This window comes from Dromiciops gliroides, chromosome 1 (genome assembly GCF_019393635.1).
Source record: "Dromiciops gliroides isolate mDroGli1 chromosome 1, mDroGli1.pri, whole genome shotgun sequence".
NCBI lineage: Eukaryota > Metazoa > Chordata > Mammalia > Microbiotheria > Microbiotheriidae > Dromiciops > Dromiciops gliroides.
Window position 1 is genome coordinate 191,283,876 of NC_057861.1, and position 27,020 is coordinate 191,310,895.

At 38.0% G+C, this 27,020-nt stretch overlaps 1 protein-coding gene and 1 pseudogene across 2 annotated transcripts; one reads left to right on the plus strand and one right to left on the minus strand.

Moving 5' to 3' along the window:
- Positions 1 to 2,406: 2,406 nt before the first annotated feature.
- Positions 2,407 to 26,462, minus strand: RBFA (ribosome binding factor A). Of its 2 annotated transcripts, none has more exons than XM_043978924.1 (7): positions 26,131 to 26,462; positions 23,519 to 23,561; positions 22,370 to 22,546; positions 20,742 to 20,854; positions 12,819 to 12,903; positions 9,534 to 9,604; positions 2,407 to 3,587 (listed from the first exon to the last, which is right to left on the minus strand). In XM_043978924.1, the coding sequence occupies exons 1-7, from the start codon at positions 26,373 to 26,375 to the stop codon at positions 3,152 to 3,154; spliced, it is 1,170 nt and encodes a 389-aa protein (XP_043834859.1). In that variant the 5' UTR covers positions 26,376 to 26,462; the 3' UTR covers positions 2,407 to 3,151. The 2 variants fall into 2 exon arrangements, with proteins under 2 accessions (XP_043834859.1, XP_043834860.1); XM_043978925.1 differs by lacking the exon at positions 26,131 to 26,462 and adding an exon at positions 25,108 to 26,115.
- LOC122736593 lies at positions 15,656 to 17,092 on the plus strand (annotated as a pseudogene).
- Positions 26,463 to 27,020: the final 558 nt, after the last annotated feature.

Genomic DNA, 27,020 nt, shown 5'->3' on the forward strand with positions numbered 1-27,020 from the left:
GGAGGACCTGAGTTCAAATACAGCCTCAGACACTTGACACTTACTAGCTATGTGGCCCTGGGCAAGTCATTTAATCCTCATTGCCCCTCTCCCAAAAAAGGGCGGGGGTGGGGGGGTGGTGGTAAAGGCTCTAGTAAAAGGAACAGAACATTAGTGTGCCTGTTTTCTCAGTTCTCTCCTACCCCCACTCCATGTCATTTTCAGTTATTGTCATCTTTACCAAATTGCTGGGTGTAAAACAGAACTAGAGTTTCTTTGATATGTATTTCTTGGATTATTAGTGCTTCAGAGCATTTTTTCATATGGTTGTTGATAGTTTGGATTTATTACTTTAAAAACAGTTCATATCCTTTAATAGCTATTGGAGAATGGCTTAGTTTTACAAATTTGAATCAGTTCCTTTTATATCTTGGTTATTACATTTTTATCAGAAAAACTTGCTGCAAAAAAAATTACCCCCCTTATGTTTCTCTTCTAATTTTAACTTCTTTTTAACTTTAACTTGTTTAAACTTTTTCTTTTTTTTAAACTCTTCTAATTTAAACTTTAAGTTTTTTGCTTTCTATATATTAAACTTAAATGAGAGCTCACCCAACCACTGTTTGAATTTACACAGTGACAGGGAACTCACTACCTACAAGGGTCACCCATTCTATTTTTTAAATTGCTTTGTTATAAAATCCTCCTTATATTGAGTTTAAATGATCTATTAATTTCTACTCATAGGTTCTAGTTTTTCCCTTTGGGGCCCAACAGAATAAATTTAATCCTTCTGCAATAACCCTTTAAATATGTGAAGAAAACTATGCTAAGCCTGAATTTCCCCTTCCTGAGGCTACTCTCAATTCCTTGAAGCAAGTCAACTAATGGTCTTAAGCTCCCTTACCCAGTTCATATTTCTTTGAATATGCTCTTGCATATGTAAGTTTGATATACAGAACATAATATTCCAAAGCCATCTGACCAGAAAAGGACAGAACTATGATTCACTTTGATTCATATTGAATTTGTGATCCACAAAACCCTCAGAATTGTTTAGTGTTTTTTTTTTTTTAACTTTGATCTGTTTTGTATCCAGGTCTCACTGAATTTTTGCAGTTGGGTTTTTTTCCACTTATGTGCAGCAATTATTTACTATCATATATAACTTTATAAGATTTGGTCTATTATTTTAATGTAAAGATCTTTTTGGAACCCAATTATGTCAAATGCAAAGTTATAACTTGTAGTTTACCACCTATGCTTATTCAAGACATTGATTTAAAAAAAATGTTCAACAGGGCCAAATGAAAAGTAACAAATGCATCATGCCACTAGAGATCTTTTGTCATATTCTACCAAACTAAACAACACAAAACTGAGAAGCATTTGTTATAAACTCTGTATTTCTTCTAGCACCAATTAGTGTTCTACTTTACAATTGTTGATTAACAAATCTTTGTTGACTAGAATCCATTAATTAACATTCTTTGGGTGCAACTGTGTTGACAGGTTGTAATCCACCTAAAAGTACAGTCAAAAGAATCATCCAACCTACTTTCCTATCTGTTCTTACTCCAATTTTATTATACTTAGCCATTGTAACGATTGGAATGACGCCACCTGCTGGAGACTTACTGTAGAAGAGTTCCGCCCATGAAGCGAAGGTCTTTGAGGGCAAGACCAGGAGTCTTTTCTTTGGCGTCAGGAAGTGACGCGGGCTAGTGGGAGGAGGAAGGAAGAGACTGGCGCTCGGTCTCGCTCTCTTTCCTGAGGATACTGGTGGAGAGTGGAGCTAGAAATGTGCTCTCCCTTTAATAGATAGAAATCTAGGCCTTTCTCTCTCTCTTTACCAAATTCTTATTCTCCTTAATAAATGCTTAAAAGTCTAACTCTTGCTAAAGCTTATAATTTATTGGTGACCACTCATTAGATATTTTAGACAGTTTAGCTAGAATTTTAGCCCTTAACACCATAACAATGGTTTAATTTCATGTATTTGATTTCATTACTTTTCTTATGAATCAAAAACCCTAAATATATGAAGTGTGGCTATAAAGGAAAAGTGTTAGATCCCACGACTTCTACTAAAGTTATGCACAAAGTCTCTTCAATGCAATGCATATTATCATCAATAATTCATCTTATTAAATGCAAAGTTAAGCTAATGCGAAAATTTGAAGAGTTAGCCAGTAGAAATTTAGAGAATGTTTAAGTCTAAACTCACAGTATAGACAATGTCTAAACTCATAAAATGTAATAGATAATTTTACAACTTATTCTAAAGTTTTAGGGTAATGATGTAGTATTAATGAGAGATTATTTTCAGAGCACATGATTTAAAATAACAAGATACTTCTCAGAAACAGATGAACAGAAATAAAGTGGTCTTGAGAAACTACCAAACTGTGCACTCAGTCTCTTTTATACTACGAGACATATTTTATTATCAATTAAGCCCAATTTACAACTAGTGACCTAAATTGAGTGTGACATAAATCCAAATGCCCCCATAAGTTTCTTTTGCAGCAAGAGAATTTGCCTATCCCTCTTTCCCACTGACAAAAGTTAACAGAATTTTCTCTCTGACAGTTTCAGCAGATACATTAACTTACCCTGGACAGTTCAATTGAGAAGTATGCTTAAAATATCCTCTATGATCAAAGGTCTTAGGTTTGAAGGAGCTTTAGAGATCTAATCCAACTCCTTCATTTTACAACTGAGGAAACTGAGGCCCAGAGGCTCAAGGTCACAAAGAACTATGTTCCAGTTTATCATTGTTTCCACTGTAACTCATCTTTGGCTCCATCTGTCTATAATACCATCTGCTTCTTTAAAGTTCTTGTATCAGTAAGAAACCTTCTTACCAGTGCTAGGGTTCGTTCTGGGGAATACCCTCTGCATAGCACTACACATAACTAGGTGCTGGAACATATTTTCCAATTACAATGATTAAGAAATAACCAATTTATTTTCTTGACAAAATAATTCTCATTCTCCCCTGAAATTTTAATTTACTTGCCATTTTGAAAAAGGCAAAATATACTTTTAGTTTCCAAAATAGGAGTATAATAATGTGCATAATGATATCAAAGGAATAGCTTTTTAGGACCAGTTTAATGTTAAATAACAAACCAAACCAAATTTTTTCAAAGAAAAACTATGAGAAAAGTTAACACTTCTTAAGTTTATTTTCTCCAGGACCTGTAGTTAATGAACTTTGTTCCTTACAAACACCATTATCCTCTAATTTCTCTAAAGCTTCATGCAGTTCATACTCTGGTTTATGTTCTTCAAAAAATGTATCATCCTTGTCCAGCTGATTATCACAATATCTGTCAAGAAGATATTCCTGGGGTGTAATGTCATCATCCTTGGGACGCTTTGCCTTCTTCATTTTCTTCTTCATTTGCTTCTGCAGCATAGATATCTGTTCCTGCTCTTGCTCTGCACTCTGAATGCTGACACTCTCATGCCCCTTCCCTTTGCTTCTTTTGTACTCCATTATCTGCTTGTGCAGTGCCTCGTGGTCAATTCCAAAGAGACTTGGCTGAACGGTGGATCCTGACACATTAGATGATATAGAGTCTACTGGAGCTTTAAGTTCACTGTGAATTTAAGAGAAAAAGGGGGAATCATCTATCAACAGCTTAATAAAATCACTTTAAATATTTCCACATTAAACATACTCTTTATATTAACCTATTTATGCACATACCTTCATAAGACACTACTTAGGATTAGGAGAACCAAAATATAGCAAGAAAGCTCACATTTTTTATGCTATTACTCTTGCTTCAGAGTTAATCAGCTTGAGCACTTTATGATTATACATGTGATTTTGTTGAGCACAATTTCTCCAGAGCCACTCAATATCTCATTAAATACACTCCAAATGAATTTGTGCACTTATACATGCCAGATGAATCAAGTGAATTGAACAAACAGAACTACCCATTCATGTAAGGGTACTCAACCAAGAGTGGCTAAGAAAAAAAAGAGAGACAATGTTGTCTTCCCTGCCAAAGCCATTAAGCCCTCGACTATATGGACAAAACATGAAAGAAAATTGACTATTAAAAAAGCTAATGATGTAGCTCATCTAATAGAATTGAGACTTTACTGGAAAAAAAAAAAAGAAAAAGCACTGGGCAATAATTGTAATGGTTGTTTTCCATGTGGTTCGATGTGATTAGATTCTTTTTTTTTTGCTGAAAAGATCATTTCTTAGTAGTCTGAGGGAAAGAGCTCAACAGAGCCACTCATATATGCATGTGGTATGACAGAAAGGATAAAGAGAAGACAGCCCCAATCCCAAAGCGTGCACACAGTCCCTTTTACACTAGAAGATATACCTCCTGTTCTTCCATGCATAGGGAGGGGACTATACAAGCATGGAACAACGTAAATACTGTTAGACTTGGTTGATATGTTGATTAGTTTTGCAGAACTCAATTCCTAATTTCTTTGTTATCAGGATAGGTTATTCAGGAGGAAAGAGGAAGAGGACATATTTAGAAATAAAGTAAAAACAGAAGCTATTAATACACATTTAAAAAAAAACCTGGTTGCAGATCTCTGTAGCAACTGGTTTAATATTTTATCATTTGGTAGTCGTGAACTGTATTGCAGCGAGTAAGTAACATACCATGGAAAACCAACTGCTATTGTTTTATTTTTTGGCAAGAAAGTACCATATATTACAAGAGTATATGAAAGTCAGTATCACCAATGTTTTTGAATTGATTAGAAAGCATTCTGTCTTTATTCAGAATACACACTATCACTGAGCTCAAATGTTGCTGTTAAAAATATCAGCCTTAGCCACAAGATCCGTAGGAGGCTACTTGTAAGGTAAAGTGCTATTTCTCTTTAGCTGGGAAAGTCCAGAACAAAGGAAGGAATGGGTACCTCATTCCTTGTCCTAGAGATCATTGTTAACAACCTCTGAGATATAGATGTGAGAAAGGGAAATTTTCTGGAATAAGGGCTGCCATGTTAAGGGTATGACCTTTTTAAGGACTCCCTAAAGAAAGGAAGAAGAGGGAGGCCCTGCTGTTGTTGAGTTGTGGGTGCCTTATCCTAGGTTCCCCACAGTGCTTCCTCTGTGCCTCAGTTTCCTTCTGACCCTGGACCTTCCCTCAAGCACCCTAGAACATGACTCTACCCCTGCAAGTCTCCTGTTCCCCTTAGTGAATTCCTCTCACAGTGTCCATTTTGGGGAGAGGCCTAGGCCAGGCTCCTTTCATTCATCTCCTGGCTTTGCTTCTGACTTCCTGGACTTTGTAGCCACATCATCATACCCTTATATGCAGATACATCCCCTCTCCCTCCAATCCACCCTTTCTACTTCCCCCAACCCTTGTCTTTCATATGCCTTTTTATGTGTTGTCTTCCTCTATGAGAATGCGGGTTCCTTGAAGGCAGAAACCATTCTTCTTTTTTGCTTGTATCTATATCCCTAGAGCTTAGCACAATACCTGGCACACAGTCAGTAAGCAGACAGCAAATGCTTGTTGACTGACAATTCCTCACTTGCATTATATATTAAGCTTCTGCCTACTCTCCCCACCCCACCCTCTAAGGACGTGTGAAGGGAATACTTTGTAACTACTATTCCTGCCAGCGATGTGAATAAATGCCTTTTCTAAAAGCTTAAATTTTCACTGACTTTGATGCGACAGCCAGAACACTTTATTTGGAGGCAAAAGGCCTGTGGCTCAAATCCTGACCTTTGACTTACTACCTACATGTCTGGGCCCCGTATTTCTTTCCTGGTAAAATGAGGAAGTTGGACTAGACAAGTGGCTTCTGAGGACCCTTTCCAGCTCCAGATTTATGACCTAACCACTCAGGCTTCTGTTGGTGTGGGTACTACCTGTACCAAAACTGGTTAAAACCTCTCTATACCTTAGTTTCTGTAGCCCAAGAGAGCAGAAACTTTGTGGGCCAATCCTCTGCTGTTGAGCTTTTCAACACAAGTACCCACACATTACGATACTAAGATGTCCTCCATGTTCCCCTTACGGATGAAGGATGAGTTAATAAAACTGGGAATTAAATAAGACCAAAATTCTTCTCTAGTAGCTGATATTGGTCATTACTCTTAAGAAAAAGTGGCTATTGGAAGGACTGGCTATTAAACTTGACTTTCAAATACAAGACTCAAGAGAAACAAAAAAAAGGTAAACAGGAAAGAGAAATCATAAAAGATTCAATAAGGTCAGACTGCTTGCACTCCTACATGAAAATATACATAGACAGAGGGCACAGGTGTGAGCTGAAGATGATGAAATGATTAACTAAAAAAACTACAATTAAGGAGTGAGAAAGAAGAATGCACTGGGAGAAGGGGAAAGAGAGAGTTTAAAAGGCCGAAAAGAGATTTTATAGTGGAGGGGGAAACAAAGGAAGTAGAGGGGTACATGGGGGAGAAAGAGTGTGTGAACCTTACTCAATAAAATTGACTCAAAGAAGGAATAACACACACTCAGAAATCTCTTACCATACAGGAAAGTAGGAGGAGAGGGGGATAAGAGAAGGAGTGAGGGGAGGAGAGAGAGGACTGATAGAAAGGAGGTCTGATTGGAGGAGATAAAAGTCAGAAGCAAAACACTTTTGAGAATGGACAGGGTAAAAAGGGAGAGAGTAGGATAAATGGTGAAAATAGGATGGAAATACATGGTAATCATTACTGAAAAAAATTTTTTTACAGAAGTTTCTCTGATAAAGACCTCATTTCTCAAATATATAGAAAACTGAGTCAAATTTACAGGAACAAGACATTTTTCACTGATAAAATGCTCAAAGGATATGAACAGGCAGCTTTCAGACAAAGTAACCAAAGTGTGAGAAAATAATGGGTTTTGAGATTGATTGTATTGACTTTGCTGATTAACTCACTTGAAGCTGACTAGACTGAAATCATGCCTACCTGAGGGCCTGGCCCTCAGAGGGTGTGTTCTCTGAGCTCTGACCTCAGCACATTCTACTCATGGACTGCCCTCAAGTCCAGTGAACCAATAGATTTGGGTAATGCTGGCCAATTAGCTTGGAGCAGTGTGTAGGGACTGCCTCTCACCTGGACCCACAGGAAGCTTCCAGTCACAAAGGCATAGGGACTTCCCTTTTTGGCCTGAGACTCATAGGTGGCAGCACCTTTTCCTCCTCTATCCTAGCTAGGCTTTCCTAACTTTCTGAGCCATGTGCTATCTCTCTTTATTAATATATACTTTAATAAATGCTTAATGACCCCAAACTGGTGCTAAAGCTTCTAATTTATAAGTAGCAATATACTAGAAACCCCGGGGGCAGCTAGATGGCGCAGTGGATAGAGCACCGGCCCTGGAGTCAGGAGTACCTGAGTTCAAATCCGGCCTCAGACACTTAACACTTACTAGCTGTGTGACCCTGGGCAAGTCACTTAACCCCAACTGCCTCACTAAAAAAAAATATATACTAGAAACCCCAGCTAATTTTCCCCAAACTTGGGACAGAAGTAAAGCAACCACATATCAGGTTTTTTGGTTTTTTTGTGTGGGGCAATGAGGGTTAAGAGACTTGCTCAGGGTCACACAGCTAATAAGTGTCAAGTGTCTGAGGCTGGATTTGAACTCAGGTCCTCCTGAATCCAGGGCCAGTGCTTTATCCACTGCACCACCTAGCTGCCCCCCACATATCATTTTAAATGACACAAAAGCTATCTATAGTCATATGAAAAAATGCTATAAATCACTACTGATTAGTGCAAATGCAAATTAAAACAACTGAGCAACCACCACACACCTATCAGATTAGGAAAATGATAAATGTTGGAGGGAGTGTGAGAAAATTAAAATACTAACGCACTGTTGGTGAAGTGGTATACTGAGTCAACCATTCTGGGGAACAATTTGGAACTATGCCCAAATGGCTATAAAACAGCAATACCACTCCTAGATCTGTATCTCAAAGAAATAAACAAAAATATATACTAAAATACTTATAGCTCTTTTAGTTGTGGCAAAGAATTGGAAATTGAGGGTTGACCATCAACTGAGGAATGGCTGCACAAGTTGTATATGATTGTGATGAAATACTATTGTGCTATAAGCAATGACGAGGATCATTTCAGAAAAACCCAGAAAGACTGACATGAACTGATGCAAAGTTAAATGAACAGAACCAGGAGAGCATTGTACACAGTAATAACAGTACTGTGAATAACTTAGCTATTTTCAGAAACACAATGATCTATGACAATTCTGAAGGATTTATGATGAAAAATGCTGTCCATTATCAGAAAAATAACTTATGGAGCCTGAAGGCAGATTGGAGATACTCTTTCTTTACTTATTTTTTTTTTAATTTGTCTTTTTTTTCTTTCATAGCATGACTTACATGGAAATGTGTTTTGCATAATTACAAATGTTTAACCTATATCAAATTATTTGCTTTCTCAATGCAGGGAGGGAAGAATTTGGAACTCAAAATTTGAAAAAAAAAAGAATGTTAAAAATTATTTTTAACCATAATTGGGGAATAAAATATTAAATTTTTAAAAATGTATACCCATAGGTGCAGCTAGATGGCACAGTGGATAAAGCACCAGCCCTGGATTCAGGAGTACCTGAGTTCAAATCCAGCCTCAGACACTTAATACTTACTAGCTGTATGACCCTGGGCAAGTCACTTAGCCTCAAATGCCTCACCAAAAAAAAAAAAAGTATACCCATACTTGAAAATATTTTTTCATGGGTAACGATTTAAATTGTTTGCCATGTAAAGAAAAATTAGACAGATAATACATACAGAAATAAAAAAGAAAAAAGGTATTATTCACACCCAGCAAACTGGCAAAAATGACAAAAATGGCAAAAGTCAATGGTGGAGGAGTTATGGAAGAATAGGTATACTGATACATTGTTGATAGAGTCATAAAACAGTACAACCATTTTGGAAAGCAATCTGGAATAATGCGAATAAAATGCTAAAATGTTCATACCCTTTGAACCAGAGAATTCATTACTGGGCTTATAACCCAAGGAAGCAATCATTAAGAAAAAGGTATCTAGATATTCTAAAATATTTATAGCAGCACTTTTTGTGATTAAATAAGATTTGGAAACAAAGTGGATGCCTATCAATTGGGGAATGGCTAGACAAATTATGGTACATGAATGCAACAGAATATTACTGTGGTGTAAGAAATGTTGAATGTGATGAATGTGGAGAAGCACAGAAAGATCTATATGAACTGATGCAGAGTGTAGTAAGTAGAGCCAAGAAAACAATATACATAGTAACTATAACAACATAAATGGAAAGAATGCTACACCAACATATTAAAAGTAAATGTAGCAAAATTATCAAGATTATATAAAATTATAGAGATCATCAAGATCATAAAATATAAGTCTTGAAAAGTTTATACAATAGATATATGTGCTAACTGGGTTTTTTAAATTATGCTTCTGGTATAACAGAAAGTTATATCACGTGTTAGGAACATCACATACACATAAACGCAGCCTTCAATAGAGGCTAAGCATGAGAGGAAATATCAGGCTATTTACCTTGGTTCACTTTGTGTCAAATCTTTTTCATCAGGGGGTCCAAAGTCAGCAATTTCCAGTAACCTATTTACCTGGAAAATAAATTAAAATAGTTACCTACATTTTGATACCATCTACATTTATAAAGTTCTAGTGAAAAGAGCATTAGATTTATAATTAAGGGAGAACTGTGTTCAAGTATTGGCTTCAACACTTAAAAATTTATTGCTAATACATTTGAGACCATTCCACTTACTAGCTAAAGAAAAATCAAAGTGACTTTTTTACTTTGTGTTTTATTTAAAGGGAAGATCAAAGCAGAGGTACCTCTACTTGAGACAGAAAAAATGGACTCAAGTGCTAATCTTAAAACTTCCATTTACATGATTCTTTATATACCTCACAATATTCTGAGAACAGCCAGGCTTTTAAAACTATTTCCTTGAACCTTTGGCATAGAGTAGGCACTTATTAAATATTTGTTGATTATTTAGTATTTTCTCTGAAGTGCTGAACCATTTGGACTGATTTTATGTGCTGGATGATTCATTTCCCTAAGGATGTCTCTTGGGTGTTTAAAGTACTTTTGAAAAGTGCTCCAAATACTGCTATTAAATCTTCCTTTTCATAACATCTCCCAATGCTCTCTTGTGAGCTGAAAGGCTGCTTAACAGACTGTAAAAGAAGCAATGCAAATGAATGACTATGGAGGCATCAAAATGACTTTTATGCTAACACGCTCTGTAGCCTTGACCTAAAACTGAGAAATTTAGTTGATCTCAAGGAAGACAGATGGCAGACAATGACCACACATAAGTTATAAGGTAAAGTATTTTAGGGTGACAAAGGGCAAAAGGCAGATTGCTTTATGCCTCTGCACTAGTCTACTCACTGGTTCCTAATAAAAGCCTACGTCCCTTTTTACCACCTTTCTCCACCAGTTCCAAGTGATGTCCAAATCAAAATAACAGGATTTCACTTTAGAGCAAGCCAACTTAAGAGACATTTTTCATGAATTTATTGGTTCTAAAAGTAGACAGTGTCTGAATTAGATCAATATCTCAGCACTATTTATCAAATGTCAAACCAACAATAAAATTTCAGGTTTCAGGGCAGCTAGGTTGACACAGTGGATCAAGAACTGGTCCTGGATTCAGGAGGACCTGAGTTCAAATCCAGTCACAGACGCTTGACACTTACTAGCTGTGTGACCCTGGGCAAGTCACTTAACCCTCATTGCCCCCCCCCCCAAACCCCAAGAGAAACAAAAACTTTCAGGTTTCATTTCTTAGGAAAAGTACATTTCATCAAAGTTGTTCTCTCCAACTAATGTTTTTGTAATTTGACAATTACAGTTTTAAAAAATATATCTGGGGTGGCTAGGTGGCGTAGTGGATAGAGCACTGGCCCTGGAGTCAGGAGCACCTGAGTTCAAATCCAGCCTCAGACACTTAACACTTACTAGCTGTGTGACCCTGGGCAAGTCACTTAACCCCAACTGCCTCACCAAAAAAAAATATATATATATATATATGAGATTGATTTAATTTGCTATAATCAACTTCCACTAAAGACCTATTTGGATGCCATACCTTGACATGTTTGGAATGCAGCTGACTGAGTTCTCCAAATTTTGGCAGGTTCTATCAAGCTGAAAAAGCTTCAAATACAAGACTAGTAATGATAGTTCATGTGTCTGATGGATGATAACTAACCCAACAACTCTCAAGGATCATCTATTAAGTTATAAAGGAGTTGCAATCTGTTTAAGTGGAGGGAACACCCATACCAATGAAATCCTAGATCACTGATATATCCTTAGTCATAATCAATAGAGCATAGTATTAAATAACTAAGAGCCTAGATCGTTGCAAAACTAGAATGGGAAATTAAAAGTATTTGGTTACACTAAAAAGAGTTTGGGTTAGAGTCTTCATTTTTCAAGTGGAGAGGGAACAGCTAGGTGACACAATGGATAAAACACTGGCTCTGGATTCAGAAGGACCTAAGTTCAAATCCCACCTCAGACACTTGAGACTTACTAGGTGTGTGACCCTGGGCAAGTCACTTAACCCTCACTGCCCCGCAAAACAAACAAATCAAGTGGAGAAAGCTAGGCAGCTCTACCACCTGCATATTTTCCTTTTTAAAATTTAAATATTTCTGGGAAGGAAGTACCTAATTGTTACTATCTCTGTTTTACATATGAAGAAACCAAGAGTCAAAAAGATTAAGTGACTAGCTCAAAAGGAATAAGTGATATCCAAGATAAAATAAAGGACTTGAACAGAGATACTTTGAGTACAGCCTGAGGGTCTTTCCTGTCTTTGTATCTTAGTAGGCATTAGCTAAACACCAACAGACAGAAACAAGATACAAGAAAAGGAAAGGGAAGAAGGGATTGAGAGAAAAATAGGGTCAGGAGAAGAAAGGTTGAAGGTTCACAAAAGCAAAATCTGTCTACTTTATAATTATGCCAAAGGTCACATCACTGAAAATTATCTTGTCTGTCACTTTTAGCATAAGTCTCATAAACTGTCTACAGAAAAACTGGAATTTTCTACAGAGATCTGTAAAAAGTGAATCAGGATTGATCAGAAGATCTGCAAATTTTAAAAAGTAGATTGTTTCACCAATCATTATTGACAAGTTCAAATGTCATAGTGTAATGATGTGGGAGAAAAGGTTGCCGTTTCCCTTTTCCTATGGCTGAAGGGTAATTTCAGGAAAGAAGTAAATGTAAACAGAAGATGCCTCCAGTCCCCCACCATTCCTTACATAAACTGCAATGGCAGTACTCCTAGTCTCAACCCCAAGACAGTGTTTAATTCCTAGCAGATACTCAATGAAATAATAATAATAACTGGTTGAATGAATAAAAAGAGACTTTCAGAAAATAAAAACTAGATCTTCATTTAAGTGAAACAGTATAGACTTGGAATCAGAAGGAAATCGGGTAGTTACTAATTGTGTGACCCTAAGCAAGTCACTTAACCTCTCTGTGCCTCAGTTTCTTCATCTGAAAAATGAGAGGATTGTAGTCTATAAGGTCCCTTCCAAATTTTTGATCTAAAAAAAGTTGAGGATAATAATTTAATTGTCAATAAATTCAATTTCAAGTTCTTTCAACATGTTCATATCAGGTTTCTAGCTCCCTTTTAATTTAATTCCTTTTCCAAGGCAAAAATGAAAAAGTCACTCTTGGTACATTTTCCTAGCACGGGAAATAATACATCTGCAAAATAAAATTCACACCAACAATCTAATGTTATTTATATGTGGCATCATATAGTAAGTTTTACTTACCTCTGCTATTGCTGCACTTTCTTTATCACGAATAAATACTATTGGAGGAACATTTCTCAGGATCTGATGGGTAATCAAAAGATGCCTAAAAAGAACAGAAGGTCCAAAGAGTTACTCAGCTTTACCATGACATTTATAGGAGGGGTGTGATGATGTTAAAATAAAAACACATTATGACTTACAATCAGTGGCAAGCAGCTAGTTTAGAAATCTAACCTTCTAGAACTAAAATGTCAAGCTAAAAAAGTCTCCTGCAGGCCACTGTGACATGAGAAAAAAAGATTACATGGTAGAGTCATAATCACACTAGTTGGTTTTTTTTAAAATTAGGCCCCTTAAAATTATTTTTATAACAAAAACTCATACCTTCTATAATATTCTAAAGCTCTGAAAATGTTTTCCTTATAACAATTCTGAGGCATAATTAATGCAAGTATTATCCTCATTTTACAGATACAGAAACTGAAAATGAGAGAGGCAAAGCAACTAACACAGAGCAAGGAAATATCAAAGCCCACAGGCAAAACCATGGCTAACTGTTGATCAAGGGCTCTTTCTATTATGCCATTATAATATTGTGAATACTGTCCTGTATTAAGGAGAAAAGGAAGCAAGCATTTAATAAGCATCTATAAGTGCCAGGCACTGTGCTGAGTACTTTACAAATATCTTATTTTGATCCTCATAACAATCCTGCAAGATAGGTGCTTTGAAGAAACTTAAGCTGACAGAAGTTAAGTGACTTCCCCAGGGTGACACAAATAGTTTCTGAGGCAGGATTTGAGCTCAGGTTTTCCTATCCACTATACCACCTAGCAGTATAAAATTCTAAGCTTTCTCATCAACTGTGCCTTTAAATATGATATTAACAAGCTAAATATTTATTGGCAATGACTCTATAAAACTCAGCTTTAAAAACTTTATTCTTCAAAATTAAGTGAATGATACAGAATTCATTAGATCACAGAACTTAGAACTAAAAGGGAGCAGAGAAATATGAGGCTAAGAAAGATATGATTTGCTTAAGGTCATGTAGTCTTCTTTATGGCTCAACTCAGGTGACACATAATAGTAGCTAGCATTTATATATCTTCTACATGCCTTACTGTGTTGTTGTTTAGCCAGTTTTCAGTCATATTCAACTCTTCCTGACCCCATGTGGGGTCTTGTTGGCAAAAATACCCCAACTCTAGACTAAATCTTCACTAGTAACAGCCGAGAAACAACCCAAAACATCTAATATGTTGCCCACTTCTTGTAATGTTAACCATATTCTGTTCTACAGGTAAATTGGTTCTGTATGTATTCACCTAAATCTTCAATGGCTAATTATACTCAGGCCACTTTTGAGCGATCTTTCAACTTACTTTGTTGAAGTCACTATGCACACTGTTCTCTTGATTGTACTTATTTCATAATCCACCAGTTCATAAAACTTTCATGTTCCTCTGAATTCAACATATTCATCGTTTCTCACTGCCCATTGATATCAGATTCATATACCATAGTTTTTCAGAAATTCCTCATTCAGGAGGCAACCACTTTATTTTTAGTTTTTGCTACCATAAGAAGTGTTGCTATGAATATGTAGGAATATACTGGACCAGGGGCAGGTAGGTGGCGCAGTGGATAGAGCACCGGCCCTGGATTCAGGAGGACCTGAGTTCAAAGCTGACCTTAGACACTTGACACTTACTAGCTGTGTGACCCTGGGCAAGTCACTTAACCCTCATTGCCCTGGGAAGAAAAGGAATATATTGGACCCTGTTTTCTATCACTGACTTCCTTGGAGTATATGTCCAATAACAGAATTGCTGGGTCAAAGGAAAAGAATATTCTGGATAAGTGAATTATCTCAAGAATTAATAAAATAGGGGGCAGCTAGGTGGTACAGTGGATAAAGCACCGGCCCTGGATTCAGGAGGACCTGAGTTCAAATTTGGATTCAGACACTTGACACTTACTAGCTATGTGACCCTGGGCAAGTCACTTAAGTCTCATTACCCCACACACAAAAAAAAGAATAAGATAAACTATATTACTGAAAAATCTTCTAAAATATTTATTAGATAAATAAGACCCAGAAGCAACTTCACAGAAGCTTGTGTTCCATAAGCCCATAATCACAAACTACTAGGGTAAGAACTCCCTATTTGACAAGAATTGGTAAGAAAACTAGAGAGCTGTCTGGAAGAAATGAAGTTTAGTGCAACATCTTACACCATGTGAAATAATAAGTTCCAAAAGGAAGCAAGAGCTACATATGTTACACAATATTTAAAAGAATAAAGTGAGTAGAAAAAAGAGGTATTTTGCACAAGCATGGCTAGAAGAAAAATTCTCAAAGGACAAAAGTAATCAAAGAATAAAATAATTTTATTACATAATTTTTAAAGGTTTGCATTTAAAAAAGTAAACTGTGAAACTTAAAAGTTTGATAAAATTGTCTCTGAAAAAGGGAAGTGATACCAACATATAATCACTAATAATAGCTAACATTTATATAGTTTTAAAGTTTGCAAAGCACTTCATACATATCTTGAAACTCAACAAACATGAGCTATTATGATCTCTATTTTACAAATAAGGAAAATGAGGTTTCTATTTAAGTTTATTATTAAGTTTATTCTATTTAAGGTTCTATTTAAGAAGAGCCATTCCCTAATAGGTAAGTCGCCAAAGGATAGGATCAGGTTGTTTTCAAAAGAAGAAATTCAATCTATCAACAATCATATGAAAGAATGATCCAAATCATTAATAAGAAAAATTGGAGGGGGGCCAGGCAGTAGAAGCCCTAGCTAATAACCCCTGGCTCTGGCCAGGAGTAGGAGCAGGAGATGGCAACAGCAGGGGTGGCAGTGGAGGGAGAAAGTGGCAGCAGCAGTTGGGGATGAGTGTACCAAGGCTGTGAGCACTACTTTGAATGCTTCCTCAAGGTTCTTCACCATGTCAAATTTACATCTGCCACTTATGCCATGATAGCAACGAAGTTTATTACCTGGATCATTTTCAAGTGAAAGAAGTGTGAAAAGTATGGAACAGTTCAGAATGCCCAACACACTTATGAAGAATGTAGCACTGTGTTTAGAGTATTATTACAATATATGCCACCTATTCAACAAAGATAAGAAGCAATACCATTATGAGAAGTATGAAATTTGTAGGATTGGTCTGAAGGAAGAATTTTTTCACTGTATGAAATGTAATCTATGGGAAAAGGACCCACATGTACAAAAATATTTATAGCTGCTCTTTTTGTGGTGGCAAAAAATTGGAAATTGAGGAGATGTCCATCAACTGGAGAAGGGCTGAACAAGTTGTGGTATATGAATGTAATGGAATACTATTGTGCTATAAGAAATGATGAGCAGATTTCAGAAAAACCTGGAAAGACTTACATGAACTGATGCTAAGCGAAGTAAACAAAACCAAGAGATCATTGTACACAGTAACAACAACATTGTATGATGATCAAGTGGGATAGACTTAGCTCTTCTCAGCAATACAATGATCCAAGGTAATTCCAAAAGACTCATGATGGAAAATGCTTTCCACATCCAGAAAAAGAATTATGGAATTTGGATTGAAGCATGCTATTTTCACTTTTGTTGGGTTTTTTTGTTTGTTTTTTCTTTCTTGTAGTTTTTTCCCTTTTGTTCTGATTCTTCTCTCACAACATGACTAATATGGAAATATGTTAAACATGATTGTAATGTATAACCTATATCAGATTGCTTGCTGGCTTCAAGAGGGGGAAGGGAAGGAAGGGGAAAAATTTGGAACTCAAAATCTTACAAAAATTAATGTTAAAAACTAGCTTTACATGTAATTGGAAAATAAAATACTATTTAAGAAAAAAAAAAGAAAGAAATTTAACCTATGTCTAAGATCCTTGAGTCTACAAGGGCATCACAAGTGCTTTGAGAATGTCTCCAGGCAGAACTGTCTCATACATTTGAAGGACATTCATACATCCCATGTAGTTGCTCTTGTGGGCATCTTCTACACCGAACATGTTATGAAGAAATGTTAAAAGAAGGCTACAAAATGTGGAAATTCTCTGTAATGATTATAGTGCCTGCTCTGCAGTTCAGTTCCCCATATTAGGAATGAAGTATAAGAGCTGGGGGCCCTATAATACTACCCAAGATGGAGAATGTGGAATTCCTCTAGAACAGTAGTGACCAGGCTCTCTAGACTACATAGGGCTGCCTCAGAAGACTCACCATTGTTTTTGAAATAAGAGACATTTCTTAGTGTCCCACTGCTATGCTGTCACAAACATTATTGTGACATTTATGGTCAAGTCACAACATAAACTTCCACTGTAGGGACTCAGTGATTAAGCTCTTAAAAGAATTGTCATAATTTTTACTGTTGTGCAAAAACTGAAGCTTCCCCATTGAGTGGAAATTCCTTCAATGTTATTTAGGATCCAGATGACATTCTGCTTTGAAACTGATGTTCATTAGAATGTATAATTTCATTGCATTTCCTCTTAAGCAAAGCTATGTATCCAGAATCTATAAATAGTTCTTAATAGAAATGTGCTTAACATTAAAACTTTATCTTCTTTTTTTTTTAGGCAATTGGGGTTAAGTGACTTGCCCAGGGGCACACAGCTAGTAAGTGTTAAGTGTCTGAGGCCGCAATTTGAACTCAGGTCCTCCTGACTCTAGGGCCGGTGCTCTTTCCACTGTACCACCTAGCTGCCCCTAAAACTTTATCTTAAGGGCTATATTGAAAGACTAGGGTTTATCTTATTGTCCAAATAAACTTTAGAATTTTATAAAACAGTCCCTTTTGAATGCCATAAATGTGTATTTTAATGTAAGATTGTTTTTTTTGTTTTGTTTTGTTTTGTTTTTTAGTGAGGCAATTGGGGTTAAGTGACTTGCCCAGGGTCACACAGCTAGTAAGTGTCAAATGTCTGAGGCCGGATTTGAACTCAGGTCCTCCTGACTCCAGGGCCGGTGCTCTATCCACTGCGCCACCTAGCTGCCCCTATCCCTACTCTTAAGGTGCTTAAATTATAACAGGGGAGACAATACGAAAATACATACAGCATAAACAAAGTTAATAAATACAAGTATGTACAAAGTAGTGTGGGAAAGAGAAGAAGAGATCAGGAAAGGTTTCCTATAGAAGATAGTGCTTGGGGGCGGCTAGGTGGCGCAGTGGATAAAGCACCAGCCCTGGATTCAAGAGTTCCTGAGTTCAAATCCGGCCTCAGACACTTGACACTTACTGGCTGTGTGACCCTGGGCAAGTCACTTAACCCCCAATGCCCCACAAAAAAAAAAAGAAAAAAAAGAAGATAGTGCTTAAGCTATGTCTTCAAGGAAGGGGGCTACTCTATGAAGGGGTTCTAGGGGAAAAAACTTTATTCCAGGCATGGAGGATGGCCCCTGCAAAGGCAGGGAAATGGAAAATGAAGTCTTATGTGTGAGAGAGAAAAGGTTAGCATAGCTATATTACAGAGAGCAGGAGAGGGATACTAGAAATAAGACTGGAAAGACAACTCTCTTATCATTTTATTACTGTCCATGGGTTTTTCTTGGCAAAGATAATGGAGTTGTTTGCCATTTCCTTCTCCACCGGAAACCCTAAAAGATAAAGTGCTGCACTCAAAATGCCAGCAAATTTGGAAAAAACAACAGTAGCCACTGTACTGGAAAAGATCAATTTACATCCTAGTCCTAAAGAATGGCAATGCCACTGCCAGCAAGGTTATATTTAGGATTCTGCAAGCTAGACTTCAGCAATATGTGAATCAAGGATTACCAGAAGAGCAGGCTGGTTTTCAAAGAGGTAGAGTAACTAGAGACCAAACTGCCAACATTCACTGCATTATAGAGAAAGCAAAGGAGTTCCTGAAAAATACCTACTTCTGCTTCATCGACTAAACTAAAGCCTTTGACACTATGGATCACAACAAAATATGGCAAGAACTCAAAGAGATAGGAGTATCAGATCAATGTACTTGTCTCCTGAGGAATCTGTATGCGGGCCAAGAAGCAACAGTTAGAAATAAACACCGAGCAACTGATTGGTTTAAGATCAGAAATGGAATGTGACAAAGCTATATATTGTCCCTTTATTTATTTAACTTATTTGCAAAATATATCATGTGAAATGCCAGGCTGGATAAATCAGAAGCCGGAATTAAGGTTGCCAAGAGAAATATCAACAATCTCAACTATGCAGACAATATCACTCTGATGGCAAAAAGTGAGGAGAAATTAAGAAGCCTCTTGATGAGGGAAAAAGAAGAGCGTGTAAAAGTTGGCTTGAATCTTTACAAAAAAACTAAGAGCTTGGCAACTGGTCCCATCACTTTACTTCCTGGCAAACAGAGGGAGAAGAAATGGAAGCAGTGTCAGACTTTACATTCTTGGGCTCAAAGATCATGGCAGATGGTGGCTGCAGCCGTAAAATTAAAAGATGCTTAAAAACAGAGGCATCACCTTGCCAACAAAAGTTGATATAGTCAAAGTTGTGGGTTTTGTAGTAGCAATGTATATTTGTGAAAGCTGGACTATAAGGAAAACTGAGCACTGAAGAACTGACACTTTCAAATTCTGGACAACAAAGAGATCAAATCAGTAAACACTTAAATTAATTCTGAAGGTGAAACATAAAACTTTGGCTACATAATAAAAAGATGGGACTCACTGGAAATGAATCTGATGTTGGGAAAGACTGAAGGTAAAAGGAGAAGGGGGGGGCAGAAGATGGACAAGTATTATGGATACAAAGAACAGAAATTTGGACAGACCTTGAAAGACAGAAGGGCCTGGCATGCTATGGTTCATAAGGTCATAAATACTAGACACGACTGAACAACTGAACAAAACAACGTGTTGATATATATCATTTTGTTTAGCCATATTATGTTATTGATTGTTACGCAAAAATGTTCTACTGGAGTCAATGGAAAGTGATAATGCATGAAACGATCAATAAAACATTTTAGAAAATAAGTTAGTAAAATATAAATGGTCATTAATTCATTTATTATTATAGAGAATATAATTTAACTTTTCTGGGATTGATGTTCCAGGGTTTTGTAATACTTTCAAACCATCATTATATATACAGCAATTTTCATAGCATTTTAGTACAGATAAAGAAGATTGGGCAAAATCATATGCTTCCCTATGGGCAGCAAGGTGGCACAGTGGATAGAGTGCTGGACCTGGAGGTAGGCAGACTGAAGTTAAATCCAGCCTCAGACATATACTAGCTGTGCTACCCTGGGCAAATCACTTAACAATGTTGGCCTATGTTTCCTTATCTGTACAATGGGCTGGAGAAGGAAATGGCAAACTACTCTACTATATTTGCCAAGAAAACCCCAAATGGGATTATGAAAAGTCAGACACAACTGAGACAACTTAACAATAACAGTGTGCTTATCTTAGGATGTTGCTTACAAGTTACTTTAAAAAAAATTAAATCCTTTACCTTTATGTAAGTTTATATTCTTGAAATTTGCTCCTTTCACCTTAAAGTACAGTGTAAATAAGGGAATTTTTGATTAACTGAAGTCTACAGCTAGTTGGGTTGAACAAGACCCTATTTAATCTAAACTCTGTTTCTTCCTCAAACCAAATACAGTAGGTTCTTATAAAATGTTTAACTGAACTGAATTCCAGTTAATAAGGCTTTATTTGTGTACTTTAAGCCTAAGGAAAACAAATTTTTGAAACCATTAAATAGAAAGTACTTTCTTTGAAATGCCAAAATATGCTATGAATTTTCTAGAAAATGATCCAACATTTTCCATAAAAGGGAATGTAACTAATGAGGAAAAATCTATGATTATTTAACTACAAACAAAATACTGGGATGTTTTAGAAAAGCTTTAATACAGGATGAAAACTATAATGCAGAATAACTTAGAAAACAAAATGGTAGCACCTGAAACGTGAAGCACTCTTCTGTAAAACTGCTTCTATGTGATCATTCTGCTCAGCACAGAGGGATGTCTTCCAATACACACGACAAACTGAGAAATCTGGAGCAAGAGATACCTGAAACACCACCATTCCACCCCCAACAACAACAAAAAAAATCATTTAATCGGGCATTGGTTCTCCTGAGTCTTGTGTATCCAAAAAACTCTTTCAGTGAATAAGTAACAAAAACTAGTATGTAACTGTTCCCAACTTAACAAACGCCCCAACTCTTCGTGCTCAATGCCTTATTCCCAGGGGTCCCACTCTCCTAGAGTACAAATAATTCAATTATTGCTATGGGACTAAGAGTAGAGATGATGAAATAAACAAAGCCTCAACATTGTCATAGAAGCTCAAGAACTGGAAGGGTCTTCAGACTCCATTTAGTGCAAGCTATTTCTGAACAAGAATCCCATTTATAATAGATGTGACAAGTAGTCAGACAAATGGTCTCCTCCAAAAGAAAATTCCTTGAGGGCAGGGATCACCTTGTTTTGGTCTATGTAGCCCCAGGGCCTCTGAGTGCTTCAAATATAGTAAACAAACAAAAAATGTTTGTTGGTTGTTGGTCTGGTCATCATTCAGAACCACTTCTTCTCATATTCAAAGAACTACAGAATTGGAAAGGACCTAAGAAATCATCTAAAACGGTCACTACTATGTTTCTACAAACTACCTAATTACCTTCATGTTCAGCAACCACGACACTTAGTACACTCACCCCAAGGTTACTCAACCTAGTAAGGGGAAGAAAAAAACCACCATGCAGACCTTTCCTTTCCAATGTTCTTCCTGCTATGGTGAAATTCACTTTAAAAAGATGACAGAAAATTACTTTTATCGTTGTTCAGTTGTCTTCAGTCCTGTCTGACTCTTCTCCACCCTATTTGGGGTTTTCTTGACAAAGATACTGGAGTGGTTTGCCATTTCCTTTTCTAGTTCATTTTTTTTTAAAGAACATTTTATTTAGATCTGTTTTTGTTTTTGGGGGGGATTTTTTGCCGGGCAATGAGGGTTAAGTGACTTGCCCAGGGTCACACAGCTAATAAGTGTCGTGTCTAAAGCCGGATTTGAACTGGGGTCCTCCTGAATCCAGGGCTGGTGATTTATCCACTGTGCCACCTAGCTGCCCCCCCTCCAGTTCCTTTTACAGATGAGGAACTGAGGCATCAGGGTTAAGTGACTTGCCAAAGCTTTTACAGCTATTAAGTGTCTGAGGTCAAATTCGAACTCAGGTCTTCTTGAATCCAGGCCTGGCATTCTATCCACTGTACCATCTAGCTGCCCACAGGAAATACTTTACGAGTTAAAAAAAATAATAAAAACTGACCTACTCACCTCATTCTCACAACATTTTCTGGCATTCTATTCCTCTACTTATACATTTGGTTGCACCTACACATTCTAATTTTCTCTTTTAGCTTTTTAAAATGAAAAGTTTTAATGCTATCCCCACAAATTACAATTAATTTTTGTTCATGAAATGGTAACTGTCAATGTGAGAGGAGAGGACTCCTAATGCATAATCTATGTGAGTCCTGAAACTTCCAACAGTACAACTTTTCAGAAGTTGTGACCATTATGGTTTACCTTAGAAAATTCCACATTCAGATCATAGACATCTTGATTCACTTCAGAGGTACATATCAAATCTGACAGTGCTTGATAAAGAATGCCATCCAGGGCCCTCTTTCGTATGCTGTCTTCTTTCTTAGTCTTCTTTGAAGTATGTTTCATTAGGCTATTCCAGCTGGATGGATTGTGCATCTTCAGAGAGAAAAAGAATACACAAGTTAAAAAATGACTAACATCTTGGTACATTCAATTCCTTGTTCAAATGGCATCTGGCCAAATCCATTAATGTAAAATAGCCCACAAAAGCAGTCTGAGTTGTTTTGGCTTTCAGTGAAAAAATGTTGTTTATTTTATAGGTGTCTTTTGGTTCTAATATAGAAGATAAAAGCACTCACCAATACTGTGTGTTTACTTTTTTTTTTTTTTAAGTGAGGCAACTGGGGTTAAGTGACTTGTCCAAGGTCACAAAGCTAGTAAGTGTCAAGTGTCTGAGGCCTGATTTGAACTCAGGTCCTCCTGACTCCAAGGCCAGTGTTCTATCCACTGTGCCACCTAGCTACCCCAGAAATCAAATGTAGGGATTCTTTTTTGGGGGGGGGCAATTAGGGTTAAGTGACTTGCCCAGGGTCATACAGCTAGTAAGTGTTAAGTGTCTGAGACAGGATTTGAACTCAGATCTTCCTGAATCCAAGGCTGGTGTCTTATCCACTGTACCACCTAGCTCACCCTGTATGTTTACTTTTACATGAATATCTATCTGAAAGCCTAAAATTCATCAGTAGTCTACATAGTGTGTCCATTAATAGTATTTGAAGCAGCTATAAATTGAATCAGTCACATTCCCTTAATCTGTAACTAGAAAGATTTCAGAAAATAGTGCAAGTAAATAATCCTGTGCTCTCAGCAGAAAGAGCAAATTTTCATTTTCCATTTGCAGTATATGACAACTAACCCTACTTATATAAAGATGCTCTTATCTTATAAAAGAGGCAAGTGGGTAATATAGTGATTATTGGCAACCTCTTTAGAACCTTATTCTAATAAATACATCTTCTATCTGAGTCAGCAGAGGAATGAGAATGATACACTTACAAACGTGTCCAGGCTAATGTGGCTAAAGGTTCTAGGGCTCAAATTGTACCATCACCACCACTTTTTACTTACAATGTGAGGTCCCAGGGAAGGGCTTTCATACCAGAACTTCTTTCTGTGGGGAAAACAGAAAGATTACATTTGCTTTCATGGTAACTTGAAGAAAATAGTTATGACTATCTAACTAGACTCTTGAGAAGTCTGGACACCACAGCCATATAAACTAAAGCACTAAACTTAGACATGATGTTACTAAGGATCTAATTAAAAATAAGTTACAAAGTAGTGGTTAGAGAAAATGACGTCAATTGAAGTCTCAACAATTTTAAGTTGTTTCCGTTTAACAGTACAAAGACAGGAAAAAAATTATCAAAAACCTTTCTTCCAAATTACCCGAAAGTATCTGGGCTCTAGTCATAAAAACTTTAAAAGTTAGTGGCATTAGTAGTTCTTTGGCAATCAAGTTTTTTTTTTTTCAATGCAGCTGTTTACCTTTTTATCATTAATTAAAAGTCAAATAAACCTAAAATATTCGTGGCCATGTTTGATACCTTACTATTAGGATCTACAGAATGTTAACTTTAAAATGACATGGATTTCTTACTTGATTCTGCAAAGCTATTCTCCTGAAAAATGAGTGGGGATAGTATCCAACAGTACCAATGTAAATACAGTAAATATCTTGTTACCCTAGAAACAGTTTCACAATATTAACAAAACTGACACAACTGCTACTTCTAGGAAGCTGGTACTAAATGGGTAGCAAGAGCCATATTTGGGAGATAGGACAACTTAAGACACTGATTTATCCCAAACCACCAACTGACCATAAAGCGGCTCCTACCTATACCTCATGCCCACCCAGAAGTAGACATACTCAACTGTTCTCTCCTAGATATAAGGTTTTGATTTGCAGCTTGACCAACCCTATAAACTTCCCAAGTGCTGCATTTAACATAAATGTTTTAATTAAGCACCTAGGTTTCCCCATGCCACACAAATACTCATTTTAAATGTCCAAGAAACATGTAGTTTAGAAACAACTAGTACATAATTTTTATGTCCTATCAATTACACTTTGGATGACTTGAAGTACTAAAGACAAAATCTGTCTTCCTTCACACTGGTCCTTAAATGCTGAAACCTTGAAAGCAGAAATGCCATATCCTTGGGGGGGAAGAGGGAGGAGTGAAAAATTCCTAACTGCTTAGGAGAGGCCAATGTTTATAGCGTAGAGTAGAGGTTCTCAGCATTTCTGGTCTCAGGACCTCTTTACACTGTTAAAAATTGAGGAGTTCTCTCCCAAAGAACTTTTGTTTACATGGAGTATAAGTCTACTGATATTTACTGTATTAAAAATTATAACATCTTAGTAAATTATGAAAATAATTCTGAATTCTTAGAGACCCTGAAAGGGTCTCAAGACCCACTCAGAGGTCCCCAGACCAGAAGTTGAGAACTACTGGTTTAAAGTGTTAGGTTATTCTTTTATTAATCTCATATAGTACTTAAGTCATAGTTTAGAGGGATACTAGAATCCCAGCACAGTTATAAACCCCCAGGTTAATGTACCAATAGTGCCTACTGAACTTTTGCAACTGTAAACAAACTTTTCCATTTTTATAGAAGTATTCAAAATTCAACGCTTCCCACTTTATTACCCAGAATTTTCCATGGTCTTCTTTTGAGGACCTGACAAATCATTATCAGGAATACTCTTCATAAAACAAGAGGGCCGGAGAAGATAATCTCTAATGGCTCTTTCCAGCTCTGAGTCCATAAAACTTAAAAGGAGCAGAGTGCTCAACCACCCAAGCACTGTCTGGAGCATTTTCCTTCCTTTTCTTGTGCTAGTACAACATAAGCGAATAAAAGCTGGCTGTCACTGCTACTGGGGCACAATAACGCAGGGTGGAAAGTGTATAACACGTGGAATCGGAGACTATTCATTTCAACCTCAAGTTTCTCTACCTGTGGGGCCCTGGTCAAGTTCCTTAACTTCCTCTGGGCCTCGGTTTTCCTATCTGTAAAGCGGGGGTGCAGGGGGACAGGGGTTGGGGGAATTGGACTAGATGGCCTCGAGGCTTGCTTGCAGCTCTAAACGGAAGAGCCTGAGATTTGGGGGAGTCAAGCAGCTAGGAGCTGATGAGTCTTAAAACTATCGAGAGGGGCAGCTAGGTGGCGCAGTGAATAGAGCACCGGCCCTGGATTCAGGAGGACCTAAGTTCAAATTTGACCTCAGACACTTAAAACTTACTAGCTGTGTGACCCTGGGCAAGTCACTTAACCCCAAATGCCCCACCAAAACAACCACAACAACAAAACTATCGGGAGATGGAGCTCCAAAGTAACTCCAACCCCAACAGTCCGTGGACGTCACATCACCCCTTTGGAAAAACGGTGACAGCGCGCGTTTCCGCGGCGCTTTAAAGTTTGCAAAGCGGTTTGCGTAGATCATCCCGATGGGAAGGCAGGCGCTGTTACTGTTATTGCTGTTATTATAACCCCCCATTTCACAGATGAGTTCGTCCATAATCGACAAGCCCTGAAGGGGCCCTGGAGGAAACTGAGGCTGCGGGAGAGGGAGGGACTTGCCCTGGATCCCTCGGCCATTAGGAACTGAGGGTGAGCGCTCTACCACCGCGCCACCGAGCTGCTTCCTTCCCCGTCCTAAGCCCATTTACTTGGTTTTCGAAGCAAATTTCTTGAGCAAATTCTTATTGCCGCAGACGGCGGACGACCCATGCAGGCCCCGGCGCTGGGGGCGGTCCTGAGGGAGGCTGGGCACGGCGGTGTCGCCGCTTCCGCCAGCCGCCGGGCTCAGCCGCAGGCTCCCGGCTCCGGCCGCCACGGCCACGCTCCCTCTCCAAACGGCCAGTTCCGACCCACTCCGAGAGAAGCAGCGGGATCGGCCCAACGCGACCCACATAGCTGCGGTAGCTCGTGCAGGCCTTACAGACAGACGCGCCCGCTACGAACCGGGCCCAGAGAAGTCCCGGAAGTTCCGGCCGCGCGACCGGAGCTCCCCCACGCGGCGATTGGCCGCGGCGCTCCAGCCCAGCGGCTGGTGGCCCCGCCCACTGCTCTGGTGACGTCACCCGCCTCGTGAATTGGCAGAGAACGTGGTGTTAATCCTCCTACCTCCGAGGCCGTTTTCCTAAACATAGCGCCTTTTTTTCCCTTTAAAACTCCGTTCCTCCAACTTGTTAATGAGAATCGGATTCCCAGAGTCTTAATGTAAAGAAGAGACTACACCAAATGTAAACAGATCAAAAACTTTTATTCTGCTAGGAACTGCAAAGTTGTTAAAAACCTCCACGGTGAAGGCAACTCCTCCCCTAATGCCTTCGTGACATCTCGGAGTTGTTTCCTCGGCCACGGCCGCCATCCTGGTGCACCACCTCATGCCTGGGCTATCGCGTGCAATATAGCCTGCTGGTTGGGCTGCATGCCACGAATCTTTTTCTATTCATCCTTCACTCAGCTGCCTGTCAAATTGATCTCCCTAAAGCGCAGATCTGACCATGCATGGTACATCCACCTACACACGCTCAATAAGCTCCAGTGGCTCCCT